At 40.3% G+C, this 26,131-nt stretch overlaps 2 protein-coding genes across 2 annotated transcripts in view; one reads left to right on the top strand and one right to left on the bottom strand.

Moving 5' to 3' along the window:
- Positions 1 to 11,955, bottom strand: part of col4a2 (collagen, type IV, alpha 2) — a 60,573-nt gene extending 48,618 nt beyond the window's left edge. Inside the window, exons 1-3 of the mRNA XM_054615680.1 lie at positions 11,792 to 11,955; positions 11,464 to 11,569; positions 11,329 to 11,380 (exon numbers count right to left, since the gene is read on the bottom strand). Coding sequence (XP_054471655.1) covers positions 11,329 to 11,380; positions 11,464 to 11,513 — 102 coding nt within the window. The 5' untranslated portion in view covers positions 11,514 to 11,569; positions 11,792 to 11,955. The remainder of the gene's footprint in view (positions 1 to 11,328; positions 11,381 to 11,463; positions 11,570 to 11,791) is intronic.
- Positions 11,956 to 12,087: 132 nt separating this feature from the next.
- Positions 12,088 to 26,131, top strand: part of col4a1 (collagen, type IV, alpha 1) — a 37,919-nt gene continuing 23,875 nt past the window's right edge. The window contains exon 1 of the mRNA XM_054615681.1: positions 12,088 to 12,315. Coding sequence (XP_054471656.1) covers positions 12,244 to 12,315 — 72 coding nt within the window. The 5' untranslated portion in view covers positions 12,088 to 12,243. The remainder of the gene's footprint in view (positions 12,316 to 26,131) is intronic.

Raw genomic sequence — 26,131 nt, forward strand, 5'->3', positions numbered from 1 at the left:
CTAATCTTGTCGTTAACTGTTAATGAACGTTTAGGGTGGTTGAGCCATCGGTCCTAATTAGCATCCCTAGTTAGCATGATAACATGCTAATTTTCAGTGAACATGATAAACATTTTAAATGCTAAACATCAGGATATAAGCATAATTGTGAGAATGCATGCATATTTTATCATTTAGATCAAAGCACTATAAGAACACGCCTCACAGAGCCACTAGCATGACTGCAGTCTTATAATAGATGTAGACGAGGGGAGGAAAGTGTTAATTTTATCATTTTCTATGTAAAAATTTCCAATCAGCTTGAAAAAAAATCAGTATGAGTGCAGTATGAGTTTTGATTTAATGAGTATTTTCTCAGTTTCTCCATTACACAATTTCAATTTGATTAACTTTCTTACATGTAGAGTCCCATGCACATACATAGCTTTAAACTCCCAAAATGTTTAAAATACTTAGATTCCAACACGTAGTTCGGGTGGATGCCAGCTGGCCAACCGAAAAAAACCAGTGGTTCAAGGCATGTTTACTGTTTAAACAGGAAAGATCTTGAACAATATCTTGAATGACTTCACCACAGTGTTTGCAGCCTCCCTGTAGCTTCAGTTAACACGGGACAACACAAGGGGGAATTTGTGTTAGGACATTCTCGTTTCGCTTAATAAAAAGAGTAAAGAAGCATGTCTAAATGCCCCCTGTGACTGTGAGTGGGGAGGTATAAACATAAAAACGAAAATGCCTGGGCATGTGTGTATGTGTGTAAGTCTACATAGAAGAGCTGGTGAACAAATCATGCTGGTTGTCATTGTTGATGTATGGCTATGTGTCTCACATGAAATGTTTCCCTTACAAAAGGAAATATGTGACTGATAGTAAAGTACATGGTAATGCTTCATCACTATTGTACTTTTTCAACAATCCATTAATTTAATAATTTATGTTTTACAATGTATTCCATCATGTATTTTTTGTCTGACAGGCTGGTTTCTAGTTTTTAGCCCAGTACTAGAATACAAACAGTAGAAAAAGACGTGAACGAAAATGGCTTGTAGGCGAGCGTGTCAAAAAGGGGAGATTTTTACCTTCCGTGCAGTTTCAGCTTCCGGCTATAGTTTGACATAAAACTGAATCAAATAATCAGATTTCAACTGTAAAACAAACACATCCCGAAAACGGTTAAAAACACACAAACACAAACACTTATACATACAGAAGCTGGAAGAGCTAAACATCAAACATAACCATGTTTGTGTTGCGGTAGTTATTATTACTGATGCATGTCTTGATATAACACTAGATGTCCCAAAGGCCTTCATTATGGTGATAAGGGAAATTATGGTGCCAGCTATAATGGATCTTACAGATTTCCTACCTGATGCTCAGTACAGCTTCTCTGAACCATTGTTTTTTACAGCTAATTCACCTTCCTGCCACACCACCATCAACTTCCTGTTAGAGTGTTTGAGTCTCTATGTGCACACATAAGAATACCCCAAACCAAGCACATTAACACAACCAGAGAATCCACAGAAAATAGGAGAATGGGATTAAATGTAGTTCAAATGTCTTTATGTTAACATGGGAACAGCTGTGACAATAAACACATCATGTTGTGAAAACACATTCAAGCTGATTAGCTCTGGAAAGCAACTCAACATTTTGAGTAATATCTAGAGATCTACAGAAAAGATATAATTGTGTACACTGTAAATTGAAGTAAAAGGGGGAAGAGTGGTGAGAGGGAATGGTTAAGACAGAGGGACAGGGTCACTGCTAAGAGCAGGACATGACTTTGAAGGAGAACATGAACTAGAGCAGAGGGACCTGAGAGAAGCAGGGCCGAGCAGAGACTCCCACTGTGCTCCTCTGGCTGGACTCCAGTGTAAACACAGCTCTGGTTTCTGCCCTGGCCCTGACACAGCTGGACCTTCCCTCTCCTCAACTGGCCTCAGGTCACACAGAGTCTTAACTCCATTTCCCAGAGGGGCACACTTCTAATCAATGCTTCCTGCTACAGTCCTAGCTAAATGGTGGTGGGATTAGAACCAGTTTCTGTGCTAACAGCCCAAACTGTCAGACCTTGCTAAATTGATGGCCATGCTGTTCAGCCCTCTAATCAGATGATCAATCACATCCAGATGGGAGGATCCATTCAGTAAGAACCTGGACACCTGATAGGCCTGAGAACAGTAATGTTTGCCCTATATATCCTCATAAGGAATCCAGAATGATGACTCACACGGGCTCAAGATGATAGTCATGGTCAGATTAGATTAAGTTATTCATGATTGGGATGGTAGGATCAGTATGACTTGAGTCCAGAGACAGAAAGGATGGAAATGGTAAGACAGTCAGGAGAACCGGTTGATGTGTGGCAAATTATTTTGTGCTCCATGCCACAATAACAGAAACAAGGCTAATAGTCCATAGTCATGCTGGTGGCTCTGTGAGGCTGTACTCAAAGCGGTTCTTTGAGCTAAATGCTAACGTCGCTCTACAATTCATCTTAGAGATGACATGAATGCATATACCAAAAATAGTTTTCAAGACCTTTCACTCAAAGCAACAAATGTCAGCGTTGTCACCGTTAGATGAAAAGTCGGAGGATCACCAAAGTTATAAGGGTACCATGGATACTAGTAACTAATTTAATTGCAATAGATCTAATAGTTGTTGAGATATAATGGACCAAAGTGGTGGCAGGCTAATAGGCCGACACTGCCAGGCATACAGGCAAAAAGACGGACAGGGGATAAGAGAGAGAGACGGAGAGTCAGAAGGAGAAATTGGACATGGTCATGTTTTCACAAAGTGCGCATCTAACTTTGTTAACATTCTTCCCATGACAAGAAATAATCAATTAGGCCACAGCTGGGATGGAAATGAATGATCTGTCTCTAGTCCAGAAGAAAAAATGTGTAAAGCCTGACAGTGAGATCAGTGAATGGCCATGTTTCTACCTCATGAGATATCATAGATGTGACATTATGGAAGGCATTCAAACTGCATGATGTAACATGAATCAAATTCAAACAAATGACTGCAGAAATTTAATCACAGTGTGGGCACCTGTTTAACCAAACAGCACATAATCTAACAAGCCATCAGTCTTTTTGTGAGAGTCTGTAAGGTCTTTGTGTAAACACAGCTGAAACAATCCTTCCATCTGAGCTCACTGAACTCACCTCTACTGAGGAGACACAGGCGACCAGAGACACTCACGTGTAGGATGAGGAAACGAAGGGGAGGAGGGGGGAAATTAAATGTGAGAGAGACAAGCTGAGAGGGGAAAAGTACAGTAAAAGAGAGGGAGTACAGACCGTCTGCCAAGTGTCCCTTTCAGAGATAGATGGAGAGAGAGCGAGGGGACAGAACACAGGGGAGATGGAGACCAGGGGCAAAATTAGGCTATAAAAGGAAGTGAGGGACAGAGAGACTGAAGCTTGGAAAGACTGGGAGGAATTCTGGCAGCACAGCCTGATGGGACCCCTCTGTCTCTCCATTAATCACTGTGAGATGGAGTAAGGGCAAAGGACAGGGACGATATATATATATATACAGTATATAGGGATTTTCCAGAGGCAACGTCCACAATGAATTTACTTCCGAACTTCATTCCAAGTCAAATAAAAGTCAGTCTTAACTGACTTTACAACAGCAAGTTACATTTACACAAAGCACTGATTTACTGTTACTGGCAAATATATGTTGTAGATGTAGAAAAGGTAACCAACAAGAAAATGCATTTCCTGCAGAAAATGCAGTGTGAATGCTGACAGGTGAAAATGCATTTCAAAGCATTGCCGTAGAAACTGTAGTAGAACTAGTTTCATGAAATCTCTGCCCCCGCAAAAAAACCATGAGTGAAACCATGAGTGTTGTGGGTTCTGCTTGACCACATAAGCCTTGGCCCTCTAGAAGGTTGTAAAAGCTCACTATCACTCAAAAGTATCACAATATCTGCAGGCTAATATGTAAAAGAGAATTCTGGGTTAATGTGATGTCAGGTTTATGAATAATGACGTAAATCTCTACCTCATCAAACCATGATATGAATCATTATTGAGAACCATGGTTATAAGTTGTGCTGGTCCACATCTGTACTTCCTTCCCTTGCAGAACCTCATGAAACCAAAAGCTGATGGACTTGGTTCCCATGGAAATGACTTTGATTTCTATTACTTTTACAATTTCCCATTGGGCGTCCACACACACCACTTGCTTTCCTTGCTTTTATATATATTTGGGATTGCAAAACAGAGAATGAAAAAAAGAAATAGGGAGAGCTGCACTGAGTGAAAAAACTCTATGTTGGTCATGTTGAAGTAAAAATTCAGGTGCTCTTCAAGGATAGAGCAAGAAGTTGAGTAACTTATAAAAAGATAGTGACTGTCCAATTTACTTTTGAAGGAAGGCATAGAATCCTGATGATTTTGTAATCAATTAATTGAGGACATAAGTGACATTTTCATTGATAATGAAAGTTGTGCCTGACAGGTAGAGATATAGAGAGAAAGGGTAAAGCATAATCAGTCACAGTATATATCATTAAATTGCCCAAACCTAGTACTCTATACTTCCAAGATGAAAGTGCATTAGTAGGTATGTACAGATCTGGGGGTTTTTTTCACAGAAATGGTATTTCTGTGAGAAAGACAGAGAGTTAGAGAGTTTGTGTGTGTGTGACTCTGCACACACAAAGTACAGCATGTATTGTACCAGAGCAGTGGTACTGTGGCTGTCACACATGACCGGGAATGAAAATGAAGCATGAAGAGTGATTATCCACAATCAAACCACCGGTATTCCTATCTCCCTGTGCCCTGGGATATGGAACTTTGATTTATTTTAACATCATTATGACATCTAAATAATTATAAAATAATACACTTAAATGTCTCTATGCCAACTAAAGTACTGATGGACACAGACGCAGTGCAGGATGACTGTATACAAGCTTAAGTACACTGCACACATGTGTATACTTTATGTCTGTGTGTAGATTAGCAGACAACCATTTCAATCACCGTAAAGTGCTATTGAGTCTCTGAAAGATCTATAAAGGTACAGTAATATAATTGAAGGCAGTGCAGTAATGTAGAATACATGAACCAATGTTCTGAGATGGGATCTAGCCACAGAGACCACACAGCACCCAGGTGACATCAGTCATCCACTGGCTGAATACTTCAGAGATAAAATATAGACTGTATATACTTTATAAACATTCTATGGGTTTAGTGTATTCAAAGTGTATCATATAGACTGTATATTACACGGGAACACTTCGAGGTATTTCGAATGAGACCAAAACAGATTGTCAAATACAGAAGTTCAGACTGCCATCATGCTCTAGTCGTCATAGATACGTTCTCCTCTCTATTTCATGATGCTTTACGTCCAGTATGAACAACACAGAGTCCACATTGCGAATATACAACTCAGTAAACTCTGGAATGCTATGTGGGGTCCAGCTGATTGTAAAGAAACTCTTGACACATTTAACTCCATCCAGTTTCCTATTCCTGTTTAGATAGCTTCTCTGGATAATCTATTTTCTCTTCACACAATTCTGCACTCAGGATGTGCCCCATAAAACTGAACTTTGCTAAGCCCACAGATAAACACAGTCATCACTCTCAGCACGTGCAAGAAAGAAAGTTGGGCTCACACACTCACACGTCTTGCCCATACTGGACAGAATTAATGAACTTTTTAGTCCTCTGCTTTCAACAGTGTTCATCGTTTTACATGTGACCTTGTTTAAGGAGGCAATTTGTACACCAATGGGGGCAAACAGCCAAGCTCACCAGGCCTTTCCTCACCATCACAATGCCGAACCGGAGAGACTAATCAAATAATCACCACCACAAAGTCACATTTCATACAGCTGTTCCTGAGGAAACAATACTTAAGCAAACAAAAGACGGACATACTGTGCATTCACTCACATGTGAGCACGCATGCACGTGCATCCACACAAACATCACTCAGTAAAAATGCCGCCAGGTCACAGAGTTCTGTCTATGAAGGGAGGGCAACACCTCAGTGGAAAATGCATGCCACCACACAACACACACATCCGTAAAATAAATCAAAGTTCCAGTGACCAGTGACAGGGAAGCCCCACACATGGGCTTCTCATCTGAGACTGTGGCTTCCTGCAGAACAGTACAATGTGCCTTTCCCCCGATTGTTACAGCCAGGCGATCTCTATATCACAGCCAACTTTTTTGGCAAGGGATGTGCTGGCCATTTTTCTATCCTTATCACAGGCAGACATCTTCCCCCTCGCCCCGGACACACGTTTTCCTCTACCATAAAACAATCACTTTCAAAAGGTCAGTCACGTGTCTGCTTTTCATCGGGTGGCCCCATCACACAGCACTCATTCACATTTACACCCAGGCTTAAAACATTCCCAAGTGAACTGAACGCCTGTGTAACCAATTTGAACTGCATTCTATAATTCTATAAACACATAATGTGTTTGATTTAGTTTGACCGTGTGGTTGAAAAGTTAACCGTTCCAAATAGGCATATGAAGAAACAACATCTATCGCAATCATACACTTAGCCTGTAATTGCTAAAGCAGATGTTGCTGTTGGTCTTCCAGGTACTGTAGGGATATGTAGCCAAAAATATCTCTTCCAGGGTCACACACCAAACTCCCACAACTCAGACATCCTCTACGAGCATCATCCCCTCATTCCAACGTACACATCTTGAAATATATTCTCAAACACACGAGCATCAGAGCCCCTCAAAGGGTCCTATACGAAACATCCTGTTAACATTTCTGCCTCAAGAGCCTTCCTTCCTCTGCCAACGGACACTGATAAATGGTATTTGTGAGCATGGTTTATGTGCATGTGCAGAGAATCATGTTTTTGCTCTGGAATGTCCATGTAGAATGTAAATCAGGAAATCCAGAAATTACAATCCTCTGAAGAAACTGTCCCCAAGGACCTGTGATGTGGCACATCAGGGTCAAAGCATATGACCGATAAAGCTGACTTCAAGGGTTCAGAATGTTTCAAGTGAACTAAAACTAAAGTGTCGCTCAGACACTAAAGCATAGAACTGTTCAACAGAGCTACACTTCAAGGTGGCAGGAAAAGCTTGTCATGATAAAGAAGGGTGAGAGACACATTTTATCAGTCAATTTAAAGCTAAATATTTTGAGGATTTGATTGGGTTTTTTTTGTCATATATTGTAGTAAACTAAATGTATTTGGTTTAAACACTGGTGGTCAGACAAAACAAGACATATCAAACAAGAAACTGGGATAGACATTTTTGTCTATACTTTCTAATTTTTCAAAGAAATTGAAGAATGAAGAAAATAATTGCAGCCCTAGTGGGCGGCAGTTTACTCCTTCAGAACCGCTTGTTAGATGATCAAACCCTCCTCCAGACACTTTTCAAACATCAGAATTAGAGAGGCTGCTTCCTTTGCGTAACTTTTGGGAAATGACAAATCGACTTTCCCCCCCAAACTGTGATTGGCCAGCAGCCCAGGTGAGAAAGGATCCAGGGTTTGAACTTCTCTCTTAAGCTCTCGTTTTTCATTCGTTACACATCTACTTCGGCCACTTTTCATGTTTACAATGAGTGCAATATTATGAATACTCTATTTAAAAGATTATAGCTTCTTGTCTCCCCTCTCTCCATAATGGGTGGCTCTTCACCCTGCCTTTAAGTGTGGCCAATTGAAAAACAAGCACAAACACTTTTGCCAACATCACAAAAAACTATTCTCGATCTAATCACAGAGGCTTCTGCAACTCTGTGCGCTGACAGAGTGAGTCACATAACTCCCCTTGTGGAGCCCCGATTGTTTACGAAGGAAGATGGAACATGAAAATTCTGAAAATAAATTGAATTACATATGCAAAATATCTTGAGAATTATCTTTTCAATTGGTAGGGGAATTCCAAATGTAAAACATCACGTTGCGATGGACGGTGGGAAACAGTTGTTCAACACGGAGGCTTTGGTCTGGTTCATGAATTGAAACAGTCCCTCGAGTCAGATCTGGATTTGATATTAAACAGGAACATGTTTTTTGGGAAGCAGATTGAGAAATCCTGAGTCAGATGGGAGCTCGTAACTGCTGAAACTGACTCCTTATTACCCATTCAACAGCTTATTTAATGTGCACAGATGGAGGTGTTTTACCAAAAGGTCAAATGCTGGAACGTCACACCAAGAAACTGAAGCTATTTTGTTCTAACCCAAGCTTTTTATTTAATCAATGTGAACTGCTCCTCCCTATGACAGTTTCCAGCCTGCACAGAGCACAGGGATGGTGCCAAACTAAAATTAGACTGCTTTCTTCCAGAATCTTCGCCTTGGTGCAAAGCTGCACAATACACAGAGGAGCTGAGCTGTGTCACACGCTTTTAATCGAGGCCTGGCTAAATCTGATAAAAGCAAGAGACAATGGGCCTTTTCATCCCGACCAAGAAAGTAACTTGTTCATTTAACAGCCTTAAATATGATATCAAATGTCTGACAGAACAACTGGCCATCTCAACAGCCGCAACAAACAGAAAAGCAAAAACACACTCACATGCACACATGGATTTAGCATCATGTGCGTATTTTCCTTTCATCAAGACCACATTTGTGAGCTTGATGGAAGGAAAAACAAAGGAGGTCATGTAGGTCTAAGTCAGTAGGTGTGGAGAGAAAGAGAGGATAATATGTAATTGGACTATTACTTTGGCCCAGTCAAACATTGGAATTGTTTAATGAAACATCTGGATTTTTCCTTTCATGTAAACCACCTGAAGGTCTTTATGCATATGAGGAAAAACAATAAATCCATTTACGTGAACAGGAGGGTTTTTTCCAAAGCAGGAGCAGTTAACTGTGACGTCAACAAACACACGGAGCTGCTACACTGATTATGAACACGTATGTTGTTTTATAAGAAGAACGCATGATAAGCACCTAGTCCATTTAACAGATAGATTCCTCCTTATTGTCACTATGTGAACGCCAGCATACTACATTCAGTGGTTTTCCATCCATCTAGAATTACCACCTTGCAGTTGTATGCCTCCGCTAAACATTTATGTTGCAGTTTACATCCCTACATCATTTTATCTTAGTAGACAATTGTGTAAAATGATCAACTAAATTTGAAGAAATCCGCTCAAAGCGTTTGTGAGCTTTCACATTCACAAGAATAGGATGAATGTGAAGTTGCGACGACCTTGACCTGTGACCTCAAAAATCTTATCAATTTAGTTTTGAGTCCATGTGTTCAAATTTGAGGAAATTACCTCCAGGCTTTCCTCAGACATCGGGTTCAGAAGAATGGACCATAAGTGCCAATGCACGGACAACACAATCAATTTTAAACAAAGTCGAAACATCGTAAAAAAGTTTTTACACTTGGCTTGGTGTATGAATAAAAGCAAAATGCAAGAAACCTTCAGAACTGTGTGGACGATGATGATACCCTGATGTTCCTGTAGCGAATACATGAAACAAACAGACTTAGTTCTATCACATTTCCCACCACATTATTTCAATTAGTTTGATGTTTAACTGTCGCTCTTATAATTATGTCTTTAATACTGCAACGGTTTAATGGTACCTCACTGGAGAATTGGACCCACCAGCTGTTTATCTCAATCCCCTGAACTTATATTCACATAACAGTAGTGGATGGAAACGTGCCTTAAGTCACATTTTTGTTTGCCAATTCACTGAAAATGAGTTTAAAGTTTGCACTTTTTGGGATGGAAACTTGGCTACATTCACTGTTGATTTGCTTTTTACATCAACTACTAGTCTATCTAGTTTCCTCAGAGTTCTAGATGAATTACTTTAAACAAGTGAGTAGAAAGAGGTTTAGCATCAAGCTTTAGGACATACTGACAGGACATTAAGCCGATGCAGTGACCTGACCTTTGCCCTCTCGTTGACACAACTCTTATCAGTAGAAAACCACAATGGTGAATTTTTCCTTTAATTGGATTTAAGGACAAGACATCACAGCCCTGCATTATGTATCATACAGGGCCATTTTATCCAACCAAATGAAGTAGTCATTTGTTTAAAAAACCTGTTTAAATTCATAATAACAGAGGCAGGAGTTAGGTAGTTTGCTAAAAGGCTCATACCAGTGTTTTTCAAGTTTTATCTTCTATGATTACAGACTTCCCTCTTTGTGTTTGTGTTTCCTTGCTCAGCGACTGTGGAGGGATATTATCACAAAGAGGGACTTTCATAATAAAAAGACTACAGCTTTGGAAGATACTTGAATTGTCTAAATCAGACTGCTTAAATGTCATATTACCTTCAGCTGAACTTTAGAATGCTCTTTGCATCGAATTAAGACTGATTTTGATCCCCATTTCTTACAGAGGAGTTGTGATAGGAAATAATCACTTCATGACCAGTATGGACAGGAGGACTGATATACATTACCCGTAGCACCAGTAGATATGGGAACAAGAGTATTGTTTTAAGATGGATTTGAAAGAAAAATTGTCTCCAAATCATGAATATGGTACCTCTGACAGTTTTTAAATGCATGCTGAACAGATTCAGATGTTTTGTTCTGTTTTTCACTAAGATATCAAGAAGCCGTTGGTTTCCATTCATTTATGTACGATATGAATATCAGTTAGCATTCTCTTAAAATGTTCTTCTGACAGGTAATTCATCAGAGTGAACGTATAGTCATAGTGTATTTCAGTGCCATTACGCAGATGTGAATGCAGTTTGAAAAGTGTTTTGTAGTATTGTCTTGTAATAATGAAAGATTGGTTATGTAAATACTGGGAGAAAGACACCCACACAAACAAAAGAATATGGCGCATGCCTTTCTCATTAAGAAAAACATTGGTTGAAGTAACTTTGAATGATAGAGGCACGCCTTGACAAATTTGTAATCTAAAAGCTCTGCTGCCCTACCAGGTCAAGAGTCAAACAAAGCACATAGACAATATTGTAGCTCTACATGAAACCCAATTTCTGTTTATTCAGTTTGTAAAAGCAAAAAGAAAAGAAAAGAGTGAATGTCCTCATTCAAACCACTAAAATTTCAACATGAGTAATTTCACAAGAAACTGTTTTGAGCTTTGCTGTTTACCAGAATGCAAAGCCAAGAACCCTCCTACAGGAGGAACTCCCAAAAACCAGACCCTCCCACGGTCTGCATGTGCCTGCCGAGCTGCTCCAACAGAGAGAAACCAATGCCCGGACACACCTTTTGGTTCATTTTTTTATAGCTTAATTACCAAAGTGCGATTTGCTAATGAAAGTTTACAAGCAAAACTTAAAACACAACGTGGGAGATTCAAACTTACCGCGTGCACTCCCGAGGCGAGGATGGCAATGGAGAGGCATAGGATCAGCAGCCTGTAGTCAATGAGAATGACAGCTGTGACAATGATGCCAATGATTATTGATCTTAATCATTTGCATTGTAATGTTCCGCTCACCTCAGATTGTCCCGTCCTCTGTTGTGTTGTCCTTGCATGGTCCCACTCATGCGCACCGAAAACTTCAGTTTCAATTGCAGAGACACTTACAGCATGTCTGCCCGACCTGATAAGCACATCAAGACCCTTAACATTAATAATCACGATCCACTTATAAGTCCATACATGTCATCCAACTGGTTAGTGTCTAAATAATTCCATTTTTTTGCAGTAAATAGTCCCTCACAAGGTGCTCCGCTCGCCGTAACAGTTCAAATAATAAATCGACTTTAACGAGTATTCTATATGTCATTAATTTGCCATCACTTTGATAAGACATGTTACTTACAGTCACACCAGGCTATCGTGCGGCTGTGAGGTGAAGGGAATGGATCTCACGGGGCAAGAGATGCGCGCTGTCCCGGTCCGTGTTAAGGTTACGCTACCTGTTGCAACCAAAACGTGCAAAAAAAAAAATATTCTCACAAGAAACACACCAAAGTGAGCCGAGTAGTCCCTCTCCTTACCGAGAAAAGTCAAAGTGTTTGTAACAGCACGGTTGGGTCCGTTTGCATGAGCAAAGGGTGGTCGTTTTGGGGAGGGGGGTGTGGTGCAGCAGAAACAAGACCAAGTTGCATCGATCGGTACCTCAGATCGTCTGGGACAAAGATGCAGCCAAACGTGCCGTCCGCGCTCTGCAGATAAGTTTATAGTTACCCGAAGAGAGAGGACAAGAAGCGGCCAACAGGTGGTTGTTTTCTGGGCACTGCTGCACTGGTCCCCTGCGCACGCACCGGCACAATGCTGTTACCGTCCGGCACCCTGCTACTGCTGGCGGCTCTCTACTGTAACGTAGACCTAACGGGGGCTGAGGTAAGTGGATGAAGCATCTACAGCATTGTGAGGAACTTAGAAGATGTTGTTGCGCAGAAAGTATATCTCGGAAACTTTATTTGATGAAGGTTAATGTGCGCAACTTTCAAACAAAAGTGGAGTTGAGGTTGATTTAAAACTTGTCTCCGTGTATTTAGGCAAGGCGTGCACACAAGTAGGCTAGAATATACATTTATATAGGCCTAGTGTGAAGTCTTTGTGAAACCAGCTGTTTTACTGGGACGAATTCCGACTTTTAAAAACAAATGATTTACTGTGCTCATCTCTTATTGAACTCTAGTCGTCAAAATAGACACATTTCAGTGTTTTAGTGTCACTCTTTATTCCAGATTTTCGTATTTGAATATAGCCTACTCATAGATGTATATATTTTTTTAAATCACTGTAGTTTTATTATATGTGTTTTCCACCACTTCTTGTCTGTTTAACTTTATGAGGCAGTTCTAATACTAATGAGTAGTTCTAATGAGTTGAATCTACTCCCTGTCCAGCCTCCTCCACTTTTGCTGGAGAGAGAAAGAGAGAGAGAGAGAGGGTGGGGCAGAGAGCCTACAGTAGCTGGAGTGCGTGTGCGTGCGTGTGTTTGTCAAAGGGAGGTAGGGCGAGGTAAGAGGGAGAATGAGATGCATATACTGTAAGAGCTAAATCAGTGGTATGTTTAGAAAATCCAATAAACTTTTCATGAAGGTGTCTCTTATAAAGAATAAAGACAAACTTGTTTTGCTCTTAAGGTCGTACTGCATGGGGATGTCCCCAGCCAAGACAGCCAGAAGAGATATAACCCAGAAGAGATATAACTGCTGTTGGTGATTTAGGCCCTTATGATGCAAAGTTGCACACATGCATTCCAAATAAAATTTTATAAGATATTAAGAATCATCAGAAAGAAAAACCAGTAAAAGACGTTTGTTTTTTCGTATTCTAGTGGATTAACCGATGGAGCATGTCTCTTTTCTCAATTTACATAAAGACATTTTTGACATGGAACATTCTTAGAAATTTGAATGTTTGAACTCTTATTTCACCATAAACATTTTGAAAAATATGCACTCATAATGTCAGTGTGAGGGTATGGAACTACCAGCTATGCTTTCAAACAGTTTTGGGGAGTACATTTTTCTCAGGGCAACTGTTTCACAAATGGGAATTTCTCAGCTAGACTACAGTAGGTGGTATCACACATGAAGAGGGAATAGTAAATGTTTGGATACATTCCCACATGCAGATTTAAAAGTAGTTTAATGGAAAACAGCAGTGGAGCAACAAAACTGGTGCTTCAACAGTTTAGAGTCTTCCTGTTTTGTATGTTTATGTATGTGGAGACCCATCGCCATGGAGCTTTTTGTTGAAATATACAGTCCGACAGAGGCCACCCTCTACTGAGATGCTTGTCAGATGTGGTGCTTTATTTTGAAGCGTGGGTGGAATTTATGGCGGAAACCTTTCTCACACGAGTAGCAGAAATCCAGGTGAGTGGGAGGGAAACACTGGTGGACTGTGTCAAGAGTAAAATACGAGGAAAAACAGGCCGTTAATCAGTTGGCATTATTGCACAATAGAGCGACGTGTTCTGTCTCAGAGAAAATTGACACTTCTCAAGGGAGCCTGGTGTTATCTTCTGGGGTGTTTTTAAGAATATATTTTCAGCTGTGATGGAATGTAACTGCAAGCTGTTGTCACAGAGTGCAAAAAGTCAGCTCAAAAATGAATGATCCACATGTTAAAAAAGATATCACTAGAGCAGTTCCTAGTCTCTCCTTTGGCAGCAAACTGGACAGAATGACGTCCTTTTCCCTGGATGTTTAGAAAACAATCCCTTTATTAATATTCTTTGCAGACAAAGCTGTGATTCAGGGAGCTGCGTAGGATAGAAGTGTATGATGCTTAGAGGTAACATATCAGGTTAAACAAAGCAGCAGAAGGAACTTTTATCCCCGCCCACATGGACTTAGAAGCATAAACAAGAGAAAGACGTATTACATCTGGACAAAGGAGAGGATGGCTGAGGAGGTGTATATCTGGCTGAACATCTTGTCACTGATCAGATGAAGCCAATGAAATTGGAGTCATTCAACATTCTGGATTTTTTGTTTGGATTTGGCATATTTTCCCATCCACCCATGTCAGGTCCACAACAGGAAGTTTGTGATCCTGTCATCGATCCAAAGCTCCACGGTTGAACAGAAAGCGGCTTTCCTCACCAGTTATATCCAGAACAATGATGTTTCTTTACCTAACATCCTCTTGCCTTTGTATCCTGCATCTTCATCAATGTGAATCTGGTGAAAAGAATCTGTGGTTTGGCCGATGTCCACAGGGCACTTCAGTGTGTTTATCTCTTCTTTGTCTCTACAAAGACAGGGACATGACGCTGACTGCGTATCACAGGCTCCTGTTTGGGGCTCCGTCACAATCAGTGGGGCTAAACTGAGGCCAGCAGTAAATATACAATATAAACAATTCACGGTCACTAATGCATGCAACACACACAAATGTGATAACTCTGAGCCTCGTGTGGGTCAGGCTGACTTTACAAAGGTCATAGTGAAGAGATAATTCAAGATTGGCTTTAAGCTCTTCACTCTGTTTAAGAATGAAGCAACAAGCTAGTGTTTAGAACTACGTAGACCTTTGCTCCCAATATTTTCCCCGCAGCATCCGATACTGAGCATATTTCCCCACTGTTTATACGATCACAATATAATAGAGTTTCTCTCCCTTGGCGGTCATTTAATCAGGCAAGTATGACTCATTACTAATTCCTAGAGGAGGTGGATGAGGAGGAGGAGGAGGATGAAGAAGGGCAGATTCCTGGAGTGAGAGTTTGTGTGTGGGATGCTGGATGGTGGGTTTGGGAAAGGCAGTAGCTGTTGGGAAAGATGAGCCTCTCTGTGCTGCCAGGTTCCTGCTCTCGGCTTGGCCATGATGTCCCAGGAAAGGGTGAACCTCAGGGAGGGACATAACTTAAATATTGCTGGAAGCAGTGAGGGAGCCGTTAATCCACTTGAGGAATGTGTGTGTATTGTCTGTTGAAAGCTAAGAATCATGCCGCCCAAAGTGCCGACAAGGCTCCTTGTAGTTCCTCCCCATCAACCCCCTACAGAGACAACAGCTGACCCTCTTTCAGTTACCAGCCACCAACCAAGCAATGCCCCCTGGGAAGGCATAACCTGCCTGACCCCTGTCACCCCAGTGTTGTATAAATGCCTACATTTGGAAGAGTTGTGATCATGTTGGTGTCCCTGTATTTTTACAGGCGTCTCTGGGTGGCAAAAGGTAATTCTTCCCTGACCTTCGAACTCAAGTAGGGTGGCAGGTATGCCCCACTTTCCGCCTGTGTATGTTCCTGTTTGTGCCAAGAGAGGAGAGAGTTAAATAGTGGTTAAGCATGGTTAAGCCCTTTTAAATTCCCTGAGCATGGTTAAGCCCTTTTAAATTCCCTGTGGTCCAAACGTCACTAACAAGGCATTTATTTAGTGAGATTTGTCACATTTAACTTTTCCCATATAAACCACGTTTTTTGTCCCACGCTGATATTTTTCCGCACTTATTGTTATGGTGAAAGTGCAATTCATCCTTTTAACTGTGAAATCGGTGAGTCATAAAGTTAATTTGTGGTTTGGACGGAGATTGCGTAATGGATACGTCTGTCTGACAGGGAGGTGGGAGGTGGAGAGTGATGGCGGGATGGAGTGTGGGGTGGGAGAAGGAGGTGGTGAGATTATGAGCCCCCGAAAGTGGAGGAATGTAAATTGGAGCCAGGGGTGATACCCCGTAGCAAATCTTTTAGTCTCAACTTCCACCCGCCGCTGCCAAGATGTCCAACTGATGGAGGATAATAAAGACAGGAATGATAGGATCATTACTATTATCACTTTGGTTTTTTTTCCAAATTAAGTGAAGTGTTAAAACTAAGTCTGTCTCTTCCTTCAGCTGTTACAAATACTTAAAATGAATCCAAATGCTTCACTACTTCATTAGTGTAATTCTGGGTCTGGTTGTGTTTGTAAATGGATTTGTGTGTAGGGAGGTTTGCAGAGGGAATCTGCGAAATTGCTGGATTCAATGATCTGGATAAAGGGGAAGGTTTGCTTTGTTCACACATTAGTCTGTTCCCACCTGACCTGACCAGATTTCTCTGTGAGACTTGCTTGGTTTAAATCTAAGGCGGCATCTTATTGATGCTTTGTTATGCAGAAGAGAACCTATTGATGGTACACATCTTTAACTGTATCAGGACGCCCAGCAGAACCATTTTAAGTCTTAATAATACAAGAAGTTATCGTGTTACCTTATTTTCTCAATGTAATTATTAGCTGTATACCATGCCTGATTACAGTGAGGTCAACATGCCTTGTTAAACTAAACACACTATTTTTGTTGAAATGTTGCTGCTTTTGTTTCAAAACTGAGCTCTGGTAAAATGTCTTTGGAAGTGGTATGTAACAAACTGGAGTGAAAGGCCCTTCTTGTTCCTCAAACATAAATACACATGTAGAGCTGGAGCTTCTCAGATAAACATCATAGAGTTTGTGTCTTCTCCCTCTGTCAACATGACAGACTTATCTACGGGACTTGTTTGCTTTTTAAGTCATTGACTTATCTCTGATGCAGAAGAAGAAGGTTGATGACAAATACCATAGAGTTTTTCTATTATTTTTGTATAGACTGCACAAGAACCGACTTGGGTGTCTGAAAGAAAAGGACAGTTTGTTCTTATAAAAATTCATCCTTATCAAATAAAGATAAAACCTGAGGTGGCTCAAATGAACAGCTGATCTTTTATACCACACCGCAGAACTACTGAGTGTTCCTTTACTGATAGGCGGTTTTGGCAAGTGGTAAAAGATGACTGTAGATAGCAGCAGTGAGTTAAAACATTAGTATTGTGTTGTTTAAAAATGAATATGAACTTGTTTTCTTTGCATTATTCGAGATCTGAAAACACTGCATCTTTTTTGTTATTTTGACCAGTTGTCATTTTCTGCAAATAAATGCTCTAAATGACAATATTTTTATTTGAAATTTAGGAGAAATGTTGTCAGTAGTTTATAGAATAAAACAAAAAAATTAATTTTACTCAAACACATACCAATAAATAGTAAAACCAGAGAAACTGATAATTTTGAAGTGGTCTCTTCATTTTTTCCAGAGCTGTATATATATATATATATATGTATATATATATGCAGGAATTGGCCTCTACATTTAACCCCTCCTAAGAATATGTCATGGATGTTGGTGAAATTAGATCTATTCTTTCCCGAATGTAGTCTAAATACATTATTTCTGTCAGTCCACTAAAGTTTTAAAGTTTGCTGCCTTTTTACTGTCAAGCCAAATCCTAATGTTCCCCAAAAGAAAAAAAAAATGTTTTCCCTCCAACTCTTCAGGAAATAGTTTGCCTTTCACTTTCATTTCACTTTAATCCAGCCTATCACAATCTAAGTAGTTCAATCAATGAGCTAAAGAAACACCGTTAGTGTTTGAGGAGAAAACCTGTAATAAGGTCAGAAGGACACACAAAATGGGAGGTCATGCTTGGATTTTAGATAAGAGATTCTCAGAAGTATACTCAGATCAGAAAATAGGGTGTCACACACTGTAAAGTGTTAAGGTGTCTTGCCAGAGGGAGCTTTACACCTACATATTCCTCTCTGTCACTCACTTAAACCTACTACTTTGAGAGTGCAGATGAGAGAGCAATGGACAAGGTTAGTTTGTGTGTTAAGTGCGTAACTGATGGAGTTAGTGATGGTAGATTGAACCAGGAAGATGGATGTCGCCAGTGCTGAGGAAAGAGAGACACTTACTGTAAGACCCTAATGATATTACAGATGAAACAAGCACATGCTTCATATTTGTCCCAAAAGTTAACTGATGCATGATCTCGCCAGAATGTAAAGTATGTGGTTGTGTGGCGCCTTTCAACAAGTCTGAACATTACATAAATGGAGACATTTCTTAATCATGTCAGTTCAACGTGACAGTGGTGTCTGAAGTGGTGCAAATGGTTTTTAATGCTGCCTGCGCCTTAGAGCTCTCACACAGCTTATATGGAGCAGCGGGCTTTGAAGCAAACTTTATGTAGTGGTCAAGACATAGCTCATGTTAAGTCTAGGTCATGGTAAGTCTAGCTCAGATGGTTATGACTTCATGGCTAATGATCAAAATCCTTGATTCAGACTATGAATAGGATTTTCAGTTCCGGAAACTCACCGCTTAGCTCTAATCCTCCACACGTTTCTCGTCTTAACTGAGCAACAGTTACTCTGTATTTTTACCAGAAATGGTAGTATTGGACTGTAATGGCACTATATTTACAGAGGAGGATTGATAGAAATAGCAGATCCGACTGTAATTCAGAGGACCTCTTTCCTGTAAGAACAGATGCTTTAGCCATCTTTTCCTTATATTGCTGCTTGCGGTTGTGCTCTGTTGATTTGCAGACAATGAGAATTGTTCATTTATTGTAGCTGTCTAAAAAAGTACTCCACAAAAAAATAGCTTAATCAGATAACTTGAGGAAAGCCCCCGTCACATCCCGTGGTTCAGATCATGAGCAGAGGAGATATGCTGATCTGTCAATGCATAGCTGAGTCCAGGGGTAGATTGAGATGTTTTAACTGATACGAGAGCAGATCTGTTCTTGAAATTACAGTCTCCATAAATCCAGCGGAAGTGATGTAATGGAGATGGAAGAGATAAGGCTTGGTATGGAAGCAAGAGAACAATAGAGAGCAGCTCTGTCTATTAGATGGCTATCATCTGACGTCTATGGTATGATTATGGGGCTAAAGGGATCCATTATCCATTATGGTTGTTACACACTTGGAAGTGAAGTGCAGGGATAAAGGCCGCCTTTCTCTGGTCCTGGAATTTCCTCTTTTTCTCACACTTATTCTCGCTCCTGTAGTGCCGCCTCAATTATGTGTGTTGGATGTCAATGATGAGGGGTAATTTCCTCACTGGGAACGAACAACACCAACATATGTGGAGCATGCATAAATGGAAAAGCCTTTGTTCAAAAGGATGTAAAATAGAGCTTAAATGTCCACACACTTCCTGTACATGCATACTCCCTGATGGATGCATTGTGTCGCACCGTATAACAGTAATGGTAATGCTTCTTTATATAAATGACTCATATCCCAGATGCTTCTGTGTAACACACAACTCTTTTTTTGGAGAGAGACAGTGAGACAGTGTCTTATAACAGATTTGCTTTTCTTGTTTGTTTCTCTTATGTAGCAAAATGCTGACCTCCTGTTGCCAGTGTGCCGTACCCACCATTGAGGTCACCAAGGTTGAATTGAACAACCCTGTTTTGTACAATGACAATAAAAACCTTGACCCTTGAGCAAATTTCTTCAAATTTGGCACAAGCGTTCACTTGCACTCAAGGCTGATAAGAATTTGCTGGTCAAAGGTCACTGATACCTCACAAAATACATTTTTCAAGAATTCATGCACTAATTGTGACTGAATTATGACTTATGATGAATTTCACACAAATGTCTAAAAGGATAAAACGATAAAGTATTGACATTTTGGACAGATGTGGATGTAAACTGCTACATATTTGGTTGGTACAAAGTCACAGAGGTCATTCCTTGTCCTCACGCGCTGACGCTATACCCAGATACCAGAGGACTCTTGAGAGAGACGCGAGGCTGACCCAACCCCTTCTTGTCTTTGTGAGCATAAAAGGCAAGGAAGAGGCCTTCCTCCTTAGAGAAAGAATGGCTTTCTAAACCCCACATCCTGCGGCACAGTACTGCATATTCACAGAGGAGCAAAAGGCAGAGCTGAAGTACTCAGAGCTCTGCAGCCGCTGACATGAACTGAACTGGCCCTTTCTCAGAGAAAACAAACGTCTTAACAAAGCAATTGTTTCTTTCTCTCCCACCACCCCTAGCTCTCTCTGTGTTCACCAGCCCCTGACCATGTTCTTCCTCTCACTGCCTCAATACCAGATTTGTTAGCAGAGAAAAAGTTCAAACTCTGTTCCAGATTATTGTCAGATTTATTTCTAGGGTAGAGGCATCCAAAGCTGAGGCAGCTGCAAACAAGGAGAAAAGCAGAGGTAGAGAGCTTTCAGTTTGATGTTTGTGTATATTAGTACTTGTACCGATCCTGATCCTCTGGCTTCGCAGAGGAATGTTTTTTTTTTACTGTGCGGAACAATACCCGCTCAGACCAGGGATGTGTGGGCACGTGAACAGAGTCCTGCACACAAACCAACACGCCCATCTATCCCGCTGGCTTAGACAACACAACTGTCACGAGATAAATCGCAGTTAGCTCGCCAGATTTCTGACTTTTCACTTTTCACTTATATGAGAGATTCACAACATGTCTTGAATTTGAGAACCAAAATTTTTTTTTTATCATCAACAAATGGTCGGCTACAGGGCAAAAAACTGCAATCAGCTGTTCTTGGGTGGAGTGCTTGAGTGTGCATGTGTGTGTTTGTGCAGTAGAGCCAGAAAGTCCCCTCTAAGGCCAAATGTATAGCCCTAGATCAGTGTTGCTTAATTTGTTTAACAAGGTAACATCTCATTCACATTCACATAAACACTGACATCAGTTATCAACCTTAACTTATGACCTTTATATTGAAAACTCTGTTTGAATGTCTAAATCCCCTCTAATTGTCTGGCCTGAAGGTTACAGGTCAGCAGGATGAGCCTGTGAGGCTCATTTGTTGCTGGTCAGGATGGGATGCAGATGGAGTTGCTGATTAAGAGAGGTCAGGGACCTTTGTAATCTAAGGCAGGATCATTCTATAGGATCTCTTAGAGGCATTAACATGGAATTTGTCTGAAATGCAGTTGTGTGAATCATCATAAATCAATCCTTTATTATTAACATGGAATTTGTCTGAAATGCAGTTGTGTGAAAAGGGTGCCAATTGGGTTAGGTGTTAGTCATGATAACTAAGCCATTGTAATGAAATATAATGATTTTGTTTTATTGAATTAGTGGACTTTTTAGCGGTCTTTTGCTTCAGTCTAATCGAAAACAACAGTATCAGTTATCACACGTCTTGTTTCTCAATATGCACATTGAGTGAAAAGCAGAGAACAGTTTTCAGGAGTCCCTTCCACCAGTTGGATTTGTCCCACTAGCTCTTAAAGATCAGCCAATTTCAAAGTTTTCATTTTACCATACACACATAGTTCAAATGCGCGCACACACACACACACACACACACACACATACACACTCACATAACATTGTGCTGGCCAGCAATCCTGAGAAAATGCCTGAAACAATTTTCCCATTTGTTGAGTTCATTTTGCATGTGAGACTTCCTGGTTGGACTGTTGATACTACTGGTTCTGTTCTGCTAAAGAGGACTGTACAGGACCGTCACATGTTCAACATCTTCTGCAGTCCCACAGGATAAGCTTTTGTTTGTGGTTCTGTCCACAGTTGGCCACTTGTGTTCATGAAAGGTTTATTGAGCTGAAGTACAGTGTAGACCTGCATGACGTTGATAAGTGGGTGATATACTTTATGTTTTTTTTGGTAGGGATGCAGTTTTCTTAACTTTTAGACCCCACCACTTTAGAGCCATGTACTTACAGCTTTTCTGGTCTTCTGGCCCCAAATTTGATGACAGGCACCATTAACCTGGTCATGCATGAGCAGACTGGTGACTGACTGGTGTGTTTGTTCAGTGTGTGTGTGACTGTGTGTGTGTGTGTGTGTGTGTGTGTGTGTGTGTGTGTGTGTGTGTGTGTGTGTGTGTGTGTGTGTGTGTGTGTGTGTGTGTGTGTGTGTGTGTGTGTGTGTGTGTGTGCAAACCTACTTTCCTATATATCATTTGGCGTAAGCATTGCTCAGACATCATTTACTTAGAATATTAGCTTCTCCCAGGGAATAAAGATTTGATCTCACAAAGGTTACACCTGCATTTTTGTGCAGACATGACTTGGGCTTGTATGTGTGTGTGTGTGTGTGTGTGTGTGTGTGTGTGTGTGTGTGTGTGTGTGTGTGTGTGTGTGTGTGTCTGTGCTGCTCTCTGCAGATGCATCTGCTTTTGGTTACAGAAGCCTTGAATTATTCATATGGTGTAGATGAAAACCTGCTGCCTGCAGCCAGAACAGGACATGTTTTACATCAAGTTGATCTCAGCAAATGAGCGCTTCAGGACTCCGTATTAAAGGACACAGAAAACATAGCCCTGTTTTATTGCAGAATGTGTATATAATATATCTCCAGGTATAGGACTCTCAACTTGGCCTTTGGTTTCTCTGGAGCATTGACGTGTAACCACTGTGTCGTTTGTAGTGATAAATGTAAGACCTCATCTCTTTTAGACAAGTGGCGTCCCCTGTAAAACCACAACCACAATGTTATTTTACACCTAAGTTTTTGTGTGAATTAAATGAGATACAGTGTGCTAATTAGTGAGTTTTACAAGTGCCAGTAGTCCGACTTTGCTACTTTTGGACAGAGCCAGTGGTTGATATAAGCTAAGCTAACGGGCTCTTGGCGGTAGCTTCATATTTAGCCTACCGACATGAGCGCTGTATCTTCTGATCTAACTATTGGCAAGAAAGCAAATAAGTCTATTTCCAGAAATATTTAACTGCTGCTTTAAGTACTTCCAACAAATCTATATTTTATTTTTATTTAATGTTGATTTTAGTGGAATGCTCATTGCATGTCCTTAGATAAAGACTGCAAAAGAAACCCACATCTGTTGGCAATACTTGTCTATTAAGGTTTGATTTAAGGTTGAAGGAAGAGAATATGAAATATGCTCAGAGAATCAAGCACAGGAGAACTTAACTGGAAAAAACAACACAAATTAACAAAAAACAAATACTAAACAAATATACAATCAAATGCTGTTGAAGCATATATTTATTTATTACCTCTGCAACTATCGACTACATCTTTTGTTTTTCTGCTGCATCTCATAGAATACTCAGATGGATACTGTTGCCCAATTTAATTGTAATCTATACTCTCAAACTATTATTATTTCATTACCTACGTCATCTACGCTTTATGTTATGGTCTGTATATCTGTCGTTCATCTGTGGTCCATGTTTATGTCTCTATATGCATTTCTTTGTCACATTGCTTCACCAATAAAAAAGGAAAAAATAAATAAAAATGTTTTTTGCTTAACTTTATATCTATCTTGTCATTTAAAAAAAAAAATTCACATCGTAGCATTCCAATTTGTGCATACGCAGAGCACATACACACACTCTCACACACACTGTTTACAGTGCAACTTGCACCAGGAGACTTGTCTTCCAAGTATGGCAGTCAGACAGAAAATTCCCCTCCTCCACACTCCTATTCTCTGAACCCAGCCTCTCAGTACCACAGAAGGCCAGGAATGTCAGAGCAGCACATTCTGAAATAACTTATCTATCCTCCCCCACTCATATATTATTATTTTAGTATTTATCTATTTATTTTTTCTCTCCTGATTTAGTCTGTGAAGCCCAGAACCGTTGTGGGAACAGCATAGTTGTGGTCAGTAGCACCTGTGATCTTATTGAAGAAAAAACACCATGAAAAGCCTCAAACCACAAAAAGCTGGAGTGAGTAATCGTTCCTGAGATACTGCTCTAAAAGATTATATGACATCAGAATCAGCTGAGTAGTCGTAGCCAGGCAGCTAGAGTGTCTGCTTTCTAAAGTGCACATGTGAGTGCGTTTATGTTGCTGCGACATTCATTACAAGGTATTGTAATGCCTGTTTCGCAGGGTTCTCCATCACTGTCTCATTTAGTGTTGCTTAACGAGCACTGCTGCCAAATAAGATCCTTCTGACGTTAATGGAGTAAAACTATCCTGATTGTCTCCATATGGAAGCCATGTTATGTGGTTTAACGCTGTGAGCATGTCTTTACGGGGGACTTATAAAGGTTAAACATCTTAGACCAACTAATTCACTGTGGTTAAAGGACACAGGAGCCTGTCCAACTCACTTCAACAAACATCGGAAAGAAAATTAAGAAAAGAAAGAAAAAACTTTTCCTGTTATTTCAACAAAAAAACAACAAATGTTTATGTGAAAGGTTGTGGATACGTTCAATTTAACAACGTTGCACAATATTTTGCTGGAAACAAAATCTAGAGCTAAAATCTCATGGTAGTCATTAAGAGTAATTAGATCAGCCAACTTGACATCAACCCAAACAGCTGATCGCCCAAAACATAGAACAAAATGTAAACACATACTAAGTGATCCAACAATGTGACTATAACAATACTGCTGCTAGCTTGGTGAGGCTGGTGTTCGAGTCATGGCTGTATAAAGTGAACTGGATACAGCGTTGGAGGTGAGACCTTGTTCAGAATGAGAATGGCTCAGTGGTACATGGAGCTACAAGTACAAGTTACCTGGATCTTTCAGATCCATGGCCAAGCACACCAGTGATTCTTTAACCCCACCTCCCAGCCCTTAGTATTGGGCTCATTTCCACTTTTAGGACCTAATGACTTAAATAAGGAATATTCAAGTGTTCTTACTGGAAAGTTTATTTACCTATTAAATATGAACCGCTGATTTACAGCTCAATGTAAGTCACAGGTAAAAATATTTTTGGGCCGAATGGCATCACGTGACTGATCAAGAAGTTGTAACTCCACGGTTTAGCTGCTACAAAATAAGTATTTCTGGGGTCTTGGTTGGAGTACACATGGATGAGAAGCAATGTGACACTTGAGCGAGAAAGTTTTAATTTTCCAGCTTTATACCACGGCAAAGCAACTGAGTCAGAGTGACAATTGTTTGGGTTTTTGATGGTACCAATGAATGCAAGAAATCCAGGCAGCAAAATACCACCAAGGTGCCCTTTAGAAACCTCCAAGAAAGTATTTCTGTGACTGACAATATGGTTGCACTGGCGGTTTCATTAAACCGTTTATTGATGAAAGTTATTGGGGGTGAACTCGTCAACAAACTCCTAATGGCTGGATATGTTCAGTCGCTATAATGGCTGACATCATCTGTTGTTTGATGCTCGGTGTGTAACTCACAGTGGGTTTGTCAGAGCTTCCTTTTATCAGAGCCGTCATTCTCACTCTCTTGGAGTTCACACCGGATTCTTGTTAATCTGCTAATATACTTCATCAGAACTGCTTGGTGCATGGATGTTTAAGACAAGCATGTAAGTGCAACAGATCTCCAGAATACAAAGTAAAAAAGGTATAATTGAGTTAGCTATCTAGTTTCCCCCTCAGTGAAACTCATATCAGTGGGGAAGGAAGGCTCCTCTCTCAGCGGAGGAGATAAACAGAGAGGGAATTGTCCAGTCAAATGTTTTCTCTGGCTGCATAGATTTTCACATTACTGGGTTTTTTTCTTCTAAAAACAACAAAACAACAAAAACAACAGTAATATTTTCCTGATAAGAGCAGCCAGAACATTTGTGCATGACTCTGGCTGATGTCATTTTCATAACTTTACATCAAGTGGCTGCTGCAAATGGTCTTAATATGCGTGTGTGTGTGTGTGTTTGTGCGATTATAAGTCGTCTTCTCTTTGGAATTAATTTAATCCAATTCATACAGTAATAAGTAGCATAATTGCAATGCCTTGACGGAATCTGATCTCATGATGCTTGTCTGATAACCATTACTTTATGTGAGGAGGTTATCTAAATGTCAGCTTCTTATTGGTTTTTCATCTGTTGGTGTGTGTGTGTGTGTGTGTGTGTGTGTGTGTGTGTGTGTGTGTGTGTGTGTGTGTGTGTGTGTGTGTGTGTGTGTGTGTGTGTGTGTGTGTGTGTGTGATATGTGTATTAAAGAAGAGTGG

The sequence above is a fragment of the Anoplopoma fimbria genome, chromosome 16 (genome assembly GCF_027596085.1).
Source record: "Anoplopoma fimbria isolate UVic2021 breed Golden Eagle Sablefish chromosome 16, Afim_UVic_2022, whole genome shotgun sequence".
Taxonomy (NCBI): domain Eukaryota; kingdom Metazoa; phylum Chordata; class Actinopteri; order Perciformes; family Anoplopomatidae; genus Anoplopoma; species Anoplopoma fimbria.